The 14,106-nt window shown below is 46.2% G+C and overlaps 1 protein-coding gene across 1 annotated transcript; it reads left to right on the forward strand.

Annotated features, from left to right (window-relative positions):
* On the forward strand, positions 1–1,289 carry LOC122068436 (protein E6-like). The gene has a single exon (XM_042632295.1). The coding sequence runs from the start codon at positions 64–66 to the stop codon at positions 880–882; it is 819 nt and encodes a 272-aa protein (XP_042488229.1). The 5' UTR covers positions 1–63; the 3' UTR covers positions 883–1,289.
* The last annotated feature ends 12,817 nt before the right edge of the window (positions 1,290–14,106 follow it).

The following is a 14,106-nucleotide window of genomic DNA, read 5'->3' on the forward strand; positions in this document are numbered from 1 at the left end:
TCCTACTACACTCAAGAACAACATAAACCATAGTCTTCACTTTCTAAGCCTACCCAGTTACCCATGGCTCCCTCAGCTAAATCCCTCTCTTTCCTCTTCCTTCTCTTCCTTCTCTCCTCTATCCAAATTCATGCCAGGGAGAGCCAATTCTTTAGCAAGGTCACCCGTGTCAACAGCAGCAGCACCACTACCAACAACAACAATAGTAATGCTGCCACCGAAGAGAAAGAGACTCATGAACTCACCCCAGAGAGTACTGAAGAACCTTCACATGCCCAAGAGGAGGAGCCAAGCTTCACACCACAGAACCAAAATGGCTATGGCCTCTACGGTCATGGATCAGAGCAGTTCTCATCCAACTCTGTCAACGATGCTTACTACACTCCCTCCAATTTCCCTCAGAAGACCCACACCCAACAGTACCAGCAGAAGAGTTTCAGTACTGGCTACCCCACCAACTACATTGGCTATGACACCAAGCAACAAGCAAAAACTGATACCAGCTACGTTGACACAGCTTACCTCAACAACTACAATGGCTATGCCACTAAGCAACAACGCAAGAGTGACACCAGCTACGTTGACATGGCTTACCTCAACAACTACAATGGGAATGAGATGAAGCAACAAGGCATGAGCGACACAAGGTTCTTGGAGAATGGAAAGTACTACTATGGTAACAACAACAACCAGAATCTGTATCAAGACCAATATGAAACTCACAAGCAAAATCAAAATGGGTATGGCTTATACAGAGGAGGAGTTGAGTCCAGTAAAGCAGGTAGGGGAGCTCCTGTGGAGTTCAGCAATTCCGTGGATAGGTTCCAGAACCAGTATGATCAGGAGTTCCAAGAGAGCCAGCAGGAGGAGTTTGTCCCATAAACTACACGGGGGCCACACAGCTGTTGTTGGCAACAAAGACCACTACATCCAATGGTTTTCCCTTCTCTACATCTCAAATGGGCTTTTTTTCTTTTCTTTTTTTTTTCCTACCTTAAAAGGGCATCCAGATTAGAAGCCCCCACCACAGATACAGGCAGAGTCAGGAAATGAACAGAGGAGCCCTTCAATTCCTTTTCTGGTTCAAATATCTTGATTGCTTCTCTCTCTTTTGTTTTGAAATGCCTTTGCTGGTCAAAAATCCTAAATTCTCGTTTGATCTTTTCTCTCTTTTCTTTCTTTACTGAAAACCGAGTTGGGTCGGTTGGGTCGATTCTATCATGCACAGGAATGTAACTTTTATCTATGGTACAGGCAAGTAAAGAGTTTGCATTAAGATTCAGAGAAGAGATCATACATTTACATAAACAGATAATTCTGCCATTGTTATTGTGCAGCCGGTTCCAAGCATGATTTAAGATACCGGAATTGGTCTATTTATCTTATTACCCTTAGTCCATATTGATCCAGCGATCAGATATGACCAACACTTTTTGGCTTCATAAGGACTAATCATTCTTTTTTCTTGTGCTTCACCCATGACACTAGTCAAGCCAAAGGACTGGATACCTGTCATTAGCCAAAAAAACAATGTATTACCAACTTGCAAATAGTGAAGCATCATACTACTTTAGGATTTAAGCATAACGAACTCTAGAAAGACCACATATGTATTTATATGGGAGATCCTACCAAAAAAAAAAATTATTTATATGGGAGAGTGTTGGACACACCGTTCTAGGTAAGCTATCTAGGTGAGCTACCAATCATAATAAATATCTTTTGTAAAGGTAAATCATAAAGGTAACGCCATCCGAACCCATGACCATGTGGTTTTTCTTTACCAACTGAGTTAGGACGGCAACTTATATATGAAATATTCATAGCCAGCCTAGAGACGCACACCATATACTAATAGATCAAAAAAAAAAAAAAAAAAAAAAAAAAAAAACAATATGGAAGAGAGTTTTCTGTCTAGAAATGCAGCTCTTATATTAATGCATAGATCAATGAGAGTCCACATAAAAGCATCAACAGCCTTTTAGGGAATGAGGACTAGCTGATTCCAATCAGATTACTAAATTAAACCATACTTTCTTCCAAGCACAAGAAAAAAGAAGACCTTACCCCCCCCCCCACTTCCACATCCTTGATCCCTTACATTCTTATTCATCATAGATGCAGGGAAACTCAGTTGAAACTTGAATTGATTTTAGCTTGTGATGAGGCAAAATATGTCCCCATCCTCAGCACGGCTGAAGCATGTTTGCAAACCTGAACAGAAGGCTGACCTGCCACCTCGGTCTCTCCTCAGGCCAAGCCTCACCTCAATTCAGAACACACAAATAAAGCACCCAGAGAAGCACACACATCCACTCCTACATTCAAGGGACGTGACCTCTGATTATAGAGGCATGACTCAACCTACTGCACGTCATCAGAAGTGTCCACCCTTCTCACGATTTGTGCCTTCAGGATAAGAGAGGAATATTCCCAGAACATGCCCTGGAACCCAGAATATTCCCAGAATCATAGAGCCATTCCCCACAAGGACTCCATACCTAACAGGACTCTCTACAAACGTCTCTCCTTCTCTCCATCAGTAGCCTATAAATATCAAGGTAAGCCTCCATCACAAGGGATCAAACACTTTTTTCACTAAAAGCTCTCTTGAGTAACTATTGTGGAAAGATCTGACTTAGGCAACAGAGAGTCCCCCATCGAGTTAGCCCGGCTCTCCCCTGTCTTCTCTTCTATGTAGATCTACTGGAGCATCAGGAGCTGCAAGGAAGATCGGCTAATTAATTTTTACCGCATTAGATTGGTGCCGTCTATAGGAAAAGTAAAACGAAAAGCTACTATAGCCAATGCAACTAAGAAGTGGGAAAGTCATCTCCTCCACTACAACACGAGTAAGATCAACTCGTGATTTTCCACCTTAACAAGTAGAGAAACCTCGCCCACCTCCAATGGCAGATTAAAAGAATGTGTCGGTAGAAGGGCCCTTGCCAAGACCTTCACAAATTTAGACCGACGTAGGAGTTACTCCAAGAGAAGAAGGGCAATGCGATTGAAACCCTCAACAATCTCGCCAAGGACCTTCATCCTGGATAACCCACCCGATCGTGGAAAAACAAATCCAGAGTCTGCAGTTGTAGGTGTTAGCAACCAACAACCTGGTGCGGGACTTCATACTCCAGTTTGGTTCGGTGCTTCCTGTACCCCGCACAGGCTCTGCTCAGCTACCTAGGCAAGTTTTGGATAGGTGAGCATGGGAAGAATCTCCTGATAACAATGTGACCCCTCAATCGATAGCAATGCGGGGGTCTGTTAGGACATCACGTATGATTCACTTAGTGCCATCTCGATCTTCCATCGAGAGATGTCAACGAGGGCCTTCACCTGCCCAGAATGGGAGGGCATGTTATTCAACTCTCGACCGGAGCCCTGAGAGACAAGATGCCCATAGATCCCCACCCAAAGCAGAGGAATGCCAGAAGTTACCACACAAGCCAGCTAGGGGCTCGAGTCAGCACAAAGAGGATTGACCTGACAAATGCAAGGATTGAGGAAGAAGCCCTAGACAAGCTGAACGGAAATGTCGCTCCTCGAGCTACCAAGCAGAGGAAAGAAGGGACAACCTAGAACAGCACATCCAGTGTCTCACTGAGAGGATCGAAGGAATGGAGAGGCAGAGGCACTCCAACCCATAATGCACAATCCGATGAGTTGATAGAAGCTGAGCTACCCCCAAACTTTATGGTTCTAGTCTTTAACACATATGACGACACCATAGATCCCTATGATCATCTCCTATTCTATAGCTCAGCCATGACAGTATATGGGATCATGTAATTTCATTGCACAATGAGCTCTATGCTACTCCTTCTGGAAGATTTTTTACTTCTAGGGTTGCTTTGGTAAATCAGGTAAGGAAATCCCATATAGTCTCCCTTGATCTCTGTCTCATGTTCACCACCTTCTGTGAGGTCAGTTTCTACTTTATGCTAGCTTGGAAACGAGTGACGAATACCCTCATCAATTCTTCATAGCTATGGATGGATTGGAGACTCAAGTTTGACATCCATACAAGTGCGACACCCTTTAGTGAGGCTACAAAAGCTCGATAGAGAGTTGCGTATAATCTCCCATATACTGTTGTGGCTGAACTATAGTATAGGAGATGATCATAAGGATCTATGGTGTCGTCATATGTGTTAAAGACAGGTATTACAAAGTTTGGGGGCAGCTCGGCTTCTATCAACTCATTGGATAGTGCATTATGGGCTGAGGTCACCGTTATGTCAGCCGGGTGCCTCTGCCTCAGCATTCCTTTGATCTTCTCAGTGAGACGCTAGATGCGCCATTCCAAGTTGTTCCTTCTTTCCTCGACTCAGTGGCCAAAGGAGCAGCGTTCCCGTTCATCTCATCTGGGGCTTCTTCCTCGATCCTGGAGTCTGTCAGGTCAGCCCTCTCCGTGCTAACGCACGCCCCTAGCTAGCCTGTGTGGTGAGTTCTGGTTTTCCTTTGCCTTGGGTGGGTATCTATAGGCATCTCATCTCTCAGGGCTCCGATCGCGAGTTGAATGATGTGCCCTCCCGTTCTGAGCAAGTGAAGACCCTCGTTGACTTCTCTCGATGGAAGATCGGGGTGGCACCAAGTGAATCGTACGTGACGTCCTAACAGACCCCCGCCTTGCTGTCAATTGAGGGGTCACACTGTTATCAGGTGATTCTTCCCGAGCTCACCTATCCGGAACTTGCCTAGGTAGCTGAGCAGAACCTGTGTACGGTACAGAAAGCGCTGAGTCGAACTGGCATATAAAGTCCCACACCAGGTTGTTGGTTGCTAACACCTGCAATTGCAAACTTTGGATTTGCTCTTCCACGATCAGGTGGGTTATCCGAGATGAAGGTCCTTTACGAGATTGTTGAGGGTTTCAATTGCGTTGCCCTCTTTCTCTTGGAGTAACTCCTACGATGGTATAAATTTGTGAAGGTCTTGGCAAGGGCCCTTCTACCTGGATATTCTCTTGATCTGCCATTAGAGGTGGGTGAGGTTCCTCTACTTATTTAGGTGATAAATCATGAGATGATCTTACTCGTGTTGTAGTGGAGGAGATGACCTTCTCACTTCTTAGCTGCATTGGTTATAATAGCTTTTCGTTTTACTTTTCCTACAGATGGCACCAATCTGATGTGGTAAAAATTAACTAGCCGATCGTCCTTACAACTCTTGATGCTCCAGTAGATCTACATAGAAGAGAAGATAGGGGAGAGTCAGGCTGACCTAATGGGGGACTCTCTGGTGCCTAAGTTAGATCTTTTCACAACAGTTACTTAAGAGAGCTTTTAGTGAAAAAAGTGTTCGATCCCCTATGATGGAGGCTTACCTTGATATATATATATAAGCTGTTGATGGAGAAAAAAGGAGAGACATTTGTGAAGAGTCCTGTTAGGCATAGAGTCCTTGAGGGGAATGGCTCTATGATTCTGGGAATATTCTGGGTTCCAGGGCATGTTCTGGAAATATTCCTCTTTTATCCTGAAGGCACAAATCATGAGAAGGGTGGACACTTCTAGTGACGTGCAGTAGGTTGAGTCTTGCCCCTATAATCAGCGGTCACGTCCCTTGAATGTAGGAGTGGATGTGCGTGCGTCTCTGGGAGCTTTATTTATGTATGTCAAACCGAGGTGAGGCTCGACCTGAGGAGAGACCATGGTTGCAGGTCGGCTTGAGGAGAGACCAAGGTGGCAGGTCAGCCTGAGGAGAGATCGAGGTGGCAGGTCAGCCTGGAGAGACCGAGGTGGCAGATCGGCCTGAGGAGAGACCGAGGTGGCAGGTTAGCCTTCTGTTCAGGTTTGTATACATGCTTCAGCCGTGCTAAGGATGGGGACATATTTTGCCTCATCACCACCCCCTCTCTCTAGCAGTTCAGATTGATCTGCTAGAGCTTTTAATTCAATCTTGACTTTTGTATGACATGCGCTGTCTATTCGGCGTGAAATGCGCTACTTTTGTACCATGTCGATCCATCGTCGTTTCACCTCAGGCAAGCAAAGAGACCACTTTGGATGGCCATTGATTTCAGCCAGATCTAGCCGTTCGTTCACCACCTTCATCTCCTATAAAGAGGGTGCTTTTCTTCACAAAATGCTTTGTGTTTGTTCGAGAGATCAAGTCAGTTCAGCTTGCTCATAGCAAGTTTGTCCTTTGACACTTCGGCACGGTTATCAGCTCAGCTCGGCTTCATATCTTCAACCAGTAAGTACCTTCCATACTATAGTTTTGACTCGTTCTTCTGCTCAACCCACCATTATTCCTAGCATCGGGCCTAGTGATTCCATCATGGCGTCTGTCTGTAACCCCTTGACAGTCGTAAGGCTCGGGGAGAACCACCCCGAGTGCCCCATTCCTAACGATTCCTCCTCTAGGTGCGATACTTCAAGCTGTTCAAGCTTCGACAGTGGCTCAAGTTTGGGTAGTAGCTCGAGCTCTGAGTCTGCTGACGGAGCTTCACCAGTGGCCGACACGAACAGGGTGGATCTTGGCTCGGGGACCCTAGCTTAGCCCCCCAGTGCTACTGTAGCAAGCACCTCGATGGTTGGACCATATGGCATCGTAGGTTCTGAAGGAGGCCCAGAAGGATTTGAGGGGGAGGGCTCGACCTCTTCCATTGGTGGAAAAAGGACCTTCGTCAACATAAGGAGTATCCTTAGACCTAATCCGGGGTCGGTACAGTATCCTGAAGTTCGTAGTAATGCGTGCCCCCGATAAAGACTAACGCGTGGACGCTTCTGGGGATGAGGTGGCTCTCTATGACGTGGCCTTTCAAAACGGCCTCAGGATCCCAGTCCCCGAACTGGTAAGCTCTACTCTGGAGTACTGGGACCTCACCCTGAGCCAGATTACTCCCAACTCGTAGCGTATTCTCCTTAGTTTTGAGGTGTTCATCTCGAACCTGGGCCGAACCACAACTCTAGAGGTCTTCCATAAGTTGTACTTGGTGAAGAGGCACCCTTCGGGGTGGTACTACTTTACTAAGACGGATAGAGATGATCCCTATGAAGACTTGAAAATGTTCACCCACATGCCTTCCTCGGTGAAGAACTGGAAGGATCGGTTCTTCTACGTGGTGATAGAGGAGAACCCTTTCAGGGGCGAATGGACAAAGCCTAATGTGTTGAAGCTGAACCAAGCTCCAAAGTTATTAGAGGTCAACCTCCAAAACTAGGGGTGTCAATACTGAGCCCGCATCGGTAGGCTTGACCGAGCCCGACTCGCTTAAGGCCTGACCTGAACCAGCTCGTTTAATAATCGTGTCAGGCCTAGGCTCGATATGTTTATAAATAGGTAGTACACGATGCAATGGGTAAGCTCTACGGCACCCGACCGACCCGACCTATTTACTAGCCCAACCTAGCTCGACCCCTTTTAACCCGATCAAGCCCGACACGTTTATGCTCCTCCACCTCCTCTACTTCATCCCCTCCTACTCCTCCAATTGCTTATGAAGTTTTCTTTCAGAACGATCTCATATCTGAAATTACTCCACACAAATCTGAAGTGGTGCAATTATGAGGATCGTGAGGGAAAACCACAGCATAGTGGGTTTGGAAAATTGCAGACCCACTTACCAAGCTTTTGTAACTCAACCACCGCCCATTCCCACCTTATTTTATATATGTAAGTATATAAAATCACATATTGAATGATTATTTTATAATCTCTTCCCTTATATCAAGACCACCGCCCATTCCCACCTTATTTCATATATATAACATCACATATTGGATGATTAATTTATATTTGTTTTGTATCTTCGTGTCAATACAACAAATTCAATTCAATCAACTCATCTTCTCCCTTATTTTATCATTGTCTGAGCAGCATTGTCTATTCCCTAGCTTCTGCAACTCGACGGAGTCTGATAAGTCCTTTCCTTATAGAGCGCATCGAGCTAATGAAAGTAAGGGCATGTCTTGGAGCCCTTGGCTCCCTTCTTGTTGCTCTCTTTCACCTTCTTGAAGTACTTACTGATGTTCTCCCACTGCTTTTTGCATCTCTTGCCATTCTTGTTGTATCTCAGAGTGACATTCTAGCTAACCCAGCCAATCTTTGCAAGAGAAATTCCATAATGGCAGGATCAAATTCCCCTCGGTATTTAGGGAAGGCACGTTTAGAGATTGATTAATGCCCGTTTATAGTTAAACATGTTTGTAGCCCATTTAAGACCCATTTAAAGCCCGTTTAAGATAGCCCGATTAAAAACTAACACCGACCGGCCTGATTACAAACCGTACCATACCGTCCAAACCTAGGCTCTTTTAAGTAAACCGGCATTCATGGTGCAAGGGTTTCAAACCGTCAAGCCTGATTAGGCCCGATCGAGACCGACCTATCCAAAACTATCAGATGTGTTTAGGTGGGGAGGTCGTGGATGTCCGAAGGTCGCAGGACAAAGATTTCCTCTCGGAGTGGGAGCTGAGTGAGGTTCCTAAAAAGGGTGATGGTCTAATTGAGTCCAGTATCCTTTTCTTAGCTCGATCTTTGTACTAATTCAGCTTAGCTCGTCTTTGTTTTGCAGTGGTGAACGTGAAGGTAGACCCGATGGTTCTTACCGCATTGGCGGCAAAGGCACGGAAGAAGGAAGCGGTCAAGCAGGCTGTCAAAAAGGGTACGGATAAGGGCAAGGCCATCCCGAGCTCAGGTGTTGGTGGGAAGACCGCTCCACCCACTAGTACAGGTCACAAGGCCTCACAGATTATTATTGAGGGCAAATCTGGAGCGGAGCCCATTAAGTATACGCCTCGGCACAGAACCCCGGGTTCATCTAGGGTGTCAGAGGGTCCTTCGGGGGACAAGGCCCAGGGGTAGACCGGCATGTCAGGCAAGCCACTGGTGGCCAGGAGGGCCAAAAGAGAAGGTGTTCGCCTAATGAGGGGGTGCATCCCGATAATCCTCCCAAAACTGCTCAGAAGGGGAAGAGGACTCCATCGACATGGGAGTACCTGATCGAGAGCGACGGAACTGTGCTCGACCCTAACTGTCACACCCCGTTCACACTGAACCGGGCCAGTGACTGGGTCAACACCGGTTAACCCAAACCTGCCAGGATCATCTGATACTGTATTCCACCACAGCATACACACAACTAATAAAAGCTTGTCAGATCAGCGGAAGACTAGGTTTACCTGTGAATATTCTCATAATACTTGATACCCGAATTGTGATACAATAGTTATATACATGTGGACCCGAAGGCGTGATATTTACACAATAAAAGTACAATTCACATATCAAGTACATAAAGGAAACCATAAAAAATTAGAGTATACAGCTCGGCTCAGTATCAAAGGCTAGAGCTCAGCTCGGCATCAAGGTTTGAGCCTAGCTCGACATCACATGGTAGAGCTCAGCTCGGCATCAGAACTGCGGTCCTGCAGCACAACTCTCACACGGGCAATCAGTGACGTGCTCTAACTCCTCAGGGGCCCACCAGTCCTCTTCGGGGAACTCGACTATGGGACCCACCCCATGCTCCTTAGATGTATGACCTGCAAAATCATCTAAAAAGGGATGCACACGTGGGATGAGCTCACTAGCTCAGTAAGTGGTAAGATGGACCACACAGCAGTCCACATAGCAAAACACAATCATATGCATTACATGCTATGCAATACATTTTAAATCACATCCACCTAAGCAACATTACTAAGTCTTTGGTTTAGTGCTACTACAGCCACAGTGCGCGTATACTCCGGGTACGAGCCGCGAACTCCATCCCGCGATACGCCCATAGGGCTGACGGAGAAGGCCCACCGTGAGTGCTCGGAAAAGTAAAAACATGTCGACCACCGGCTCTCAACAAAAATGTAAATGACTGAAATTAAAGGTGCTGACTCCAGCAATTTAAAAGTAGTACGATTGGCCCTCTTGAATATACCACCAGGGTTGCCGACTGTCCTAATGACCTACCGGGCGTTATGTCTAACCGCCACAGTGACCCGACAACCACGACCATTGCTTCCCCTCAAATGGTAACCCAACACCTTAACCCCTATTGGGAAGGGTTGTAGCACGGGATGGTGAAAATCCTAAACCGCATGCTCCTATATGACAATAGTACGATTGTATAGTGCCACCGCGTCCCATACCACGGGCCACCAATGCACTCGTTTCCAAGCCGACTACGGCATCTAGTCTATTAATGCATCATGCATAATGATGTCAACATTCATCACATAAGCATATCATTACATAGCATTTAGAAAGTAAACACAGCACCCATGCATAATAACGTGAGGATGACTAATCTACATAGCATTTTCATGATGGCATGGCTAGACTAGATATGATTAAATAAATGCCAAACAATGCCTTAAAACAAGGACAAACGTCCTCTCCCCACTAACCTGTAGTGTACAAGGATTCCCGCTCAGTACGGGTGAGATCCGGTACGAGAAGCGTAGGATTTGGTGAACCTAACATGAGTGAGTGGGGTTAGTATTTCACCATCGTAGGATCAAAATTAACGAGATCCGATGACAAAATCATGTTTAGAACGTTAAAAGAAGGTCGCACGTCCGATTTGGGTCCAATCGGACGTAAGAATCACATTTGGAGCCTCTCAGGTGGGTCAGACAGCCCACATGTCTAGCCCACCGGTTGGCCTACCGGTCTAGACTGGCGGATAGGTCGGCCCGCCGGTTGGCCCGTCGATTGGGCCAGGGGGTCTGCTAAGACCGACGGGCAGGGTGGCCCACCGGTTGTGCCTGAGGGCCCTACCCTCTCAGGCGGGTGCCCACAGGCGAGCCATTTGGCCCACCGGTCTTGCCCACCGGTCTTGGCGGGAAACCTGCTGTTTCTTCTCAACTTCCTCCATTCTTTGGGGATTCAAATGGGGCTTTTCCAAACCCATTCTTCACTCTTTCAAAGTCTCATAGGATGGTTCTAACCTAGATCTAGGTTAGATTTAAGGAATGGGAAGCCATCTTACCTTCTTTGCTCAAGAACACCTTCAAACCCCAAAAATCACTTCAAATCCACAATGCTACTCCAACCTTGTAAATACTTCTTCAAATCCATCAATATCAACACATAAATCATCTATTAAACCTTAGATTCATCATTTCAAGGGGGATTTACAAGATCTCAAGAAACCCTACCCAAACCAAGGGTTTCACTTGGGTATGGTGAAGGTTTAAGGAACCCAAACTTTGCTTACCTCCAAATGTAGATCTAGTGTTGAAGATCACTCTTCCGGCGCCGTAATGGGGAGATCAAGCCTCGGCACCGCTGAAATCCATCCCTTCTTCCTCTTCCTTCTCTTCTCTTCTTCTTTCCTTTCTTTTCTCTCTCCTCTTTACTCTTCTCTCCAACGTACGAGTGTCATAAATGAGAAAAGAAAAGAAAAGTATAAATGCTATATATACTTCTTTAAAATACTAAGTAATTCACATGGGTGGGTCACTCAGGTGGGTGGATGCACCCACCTGTCCACCCACCTAAGGGCCAAAACTTAGGATTTTGACAGAGTTCGGGCCTCGGCGCGAACCCCACTTTTGGCATACGATGTAATATACGTATGTGCCTTAATATATGGCTACATACCTACTTTATCCGTATATGGCCTTATGATAGGTGCATGTACACGGCTTGGGTATTCCCGTCTCTTCTGGCACTGGCTCGGGCTTGTTGAGCCAGTCGGTGTTTAAGGTCACCTTTGCCATCATAGTCCATAAGGAACCCGCTCTAATTCTCTCCAGTTCGGGTCCTGCATGGTTAAATCGGGTCAACCGTGTATTAGACCGGGTTTAAGAAGTAGGGTATTACAGGCGAGCTGGAAAGGCAACACTGGGCCGAGCTTGAGGCCAACGAGGTGGTTGAACCCCTAGGCCTATCAGAAGTGGTTGGTTGACATTAACATTGCTTCGTTTCAGGTTGGATCGAATGATGCCATCTGGTTCATCCTGAGTAAGATGCCAGGCTACAATCTGACGGACTATGAGTAGTGCGTTCCCGCCCCTACTACTTCAGTGCAGCTCGACAGCTCGATTGACGTTGGTGAAGAGGTGACCCGACTCAAAGGATAGTCAAGTGAAGAGCTAGGCCCGTGGATTAGCCCCCCGAGATTAGCCTAGTATATATATATTTTATGTAGATGTCTCGTTCGGGAGTGATGTACTTTGAGGGCTTTTTACCCTTTTTTGATGAATGAAAAATTTGTTTTGATGTCTTCATCCCTCAACATTCTTGTGCTTCTTTCTTTATTTTCTTGTACTTTGAGCAGGCTCGAAATGAGTAATTGTTGGAAGGATAAGGACCAGTACAGCTGCCTGAGTGTGGCTCCGTTCCCTAGGTGAGCTCGGAATTGATCTTCCATGTCTAGTTTATGAGCTCTTGAGGTTCCAAGCCTGGGCCTAGCCATAGGTGTCACACCCCATTCACACGAAACCGGACCAATGACCGGGTTAACACTGGTTAACCCAACCCTGCCAGGATCATCTGATACAATATCCCACCACAGCATACACACAACTAAGAAAGTGTTCATCAGTTTAGTGGAAGACTTAACTTACCTGTAAATATTCCCATTATACTTGATACCCAAATTGTAATACATAGTTAAGTACATGTGGGCCCGCAGGCATGATATTTACACAAAAGAATATAATTTATATATCAAGTACACAAAAGGGATCATCATCAAAAACACAAAGGGTACAGCTCAGCTCGGTATCAAAAATAGATCTCAGCTCGGTATAAGAAGAAGATCTCAGCTCGGTATCAAAGGTGGAGCTCAGCTCGGTATCGAAAGTGAAGCTCAGCTCGACATCAAACTGCAGTCCCGCAGCATAGCCCTCGCACGAGCAATCCATGTCTTGCTCTAATTCCTCGGGGACCCACCAATCCTCTTCAGGGAATTCAACTGTGGGGCCCAACCCTTGGTCTTCTGGTTGATGACCAGCAAAATCATCTAAAAGAGGTGCACACGTGGTATGAGCTCACTAGCTCAGTAAGTGAGAAGAAGGACCACACAGCAGTCCACACAACAAATCACAACCATATGCACTATATGCTATGTAATTCATTTTAAATCACTTCCACCTAATCAACATTACTAAGTCTTTGGTTTAGTGCTACTACAACCACAGTACGCGTATACTCCAAGTACGAGCCACGAACTCCATCCCGCGATACGCCCATAGGCTGTCGGAGAAGGCCCACCGTGAGCACTCGAAAAAGTAAAACATACCGACTACCGGCGCTCAACATAAAATCAATGACAAAAATTAAAGGTGTTGATTCCAGCAATTTAAAAACAGTACGATTGGCCCTCTTGAATATACCACCGGGGTTGCCGACTGTCCTAATGACCAGCTGGGCGTATGTCTAACCGCCATAATGACCCGAAAACCGCTACCACTGCTTCCCCCCAAATGGTAACCCAACACCTTAACCCCTGTTGGGAAGGGTCGTAGCACGGGAAGGTGATAATCCTACACCGCATGCTCCTATATAACAAAGTACGATTGCATAGTGCCTCCACGTCTCATTCCACGGGCCACCAATGCTCTCGTTTCTAAGCCGACTACAACATCTAGTCTATTAATGCATTATGCACAATGATGTCAACATTCATCTCATAAGCACATCATCATTTAACATTGAGAAAATAATCACAACACACATGGCATAAGATAATGTGAGGATGGCTAAGCTACATATAATTTGCATGATGACATGGCTAATCTAGAAACAATGGAATGATGCACAACAAGCCTTAAAATAAGGCCAAACGTCCTCTCCCCATTTACCTATAGTGTACAAAGACTCATGCCTGGTACGGGTGAGATCCGGTGCGAGAAGCGTATGTGTTGGTGAACCTAACATAAGTGAATGGGGTTAGCATTTCACTATTTTGGGATCAAAATTAACACGACCCAATGACAAAATCATGTTTAGAATCCTAAAAGAAGGTCGCATGTCCGTTTTGGGTCCGTTTGGACGTAAAAATCACGTTGGGAGCCTCTCGGGTGGGTCAGACAACCCACCTGTCATGACCCACCAATCAGACCCACCGGTCATGACCGGTGGGCAGGTCGGCCCGCCGGTTGGCCCGCCGGTTGGGCCCAACGGTTGGGCCTGAGGGTCCTGCTAAGA

The sequence above is a fragment of the Macadamia integrifolia genome, unplaced genomic scaffold (assembly GCF_013358625.1).
Source record: "Macadamia integrifolia cultivar HAES 741 unplaced genomic scaffold, SCU_Mint_v3 scaffold39, whole genome shotgun sequence".
Taxonomy (NCBI): Eukaryota; Viridiplantae; Streptophyta; class Magnoliopsida; order Proteales; family Proteaceae; genus Macadamia; species Macadamia integrifolia.

Excerpts from the sequence above, each read along its gene's own strand:
- LOC122068436 (XM_042632295.1), top strand. The coding sequence starts at position 64 with ATGGCTCCCTCAGCTAAATCCCTCTCTTTCCTCTTCCTTCTCTTCCTT.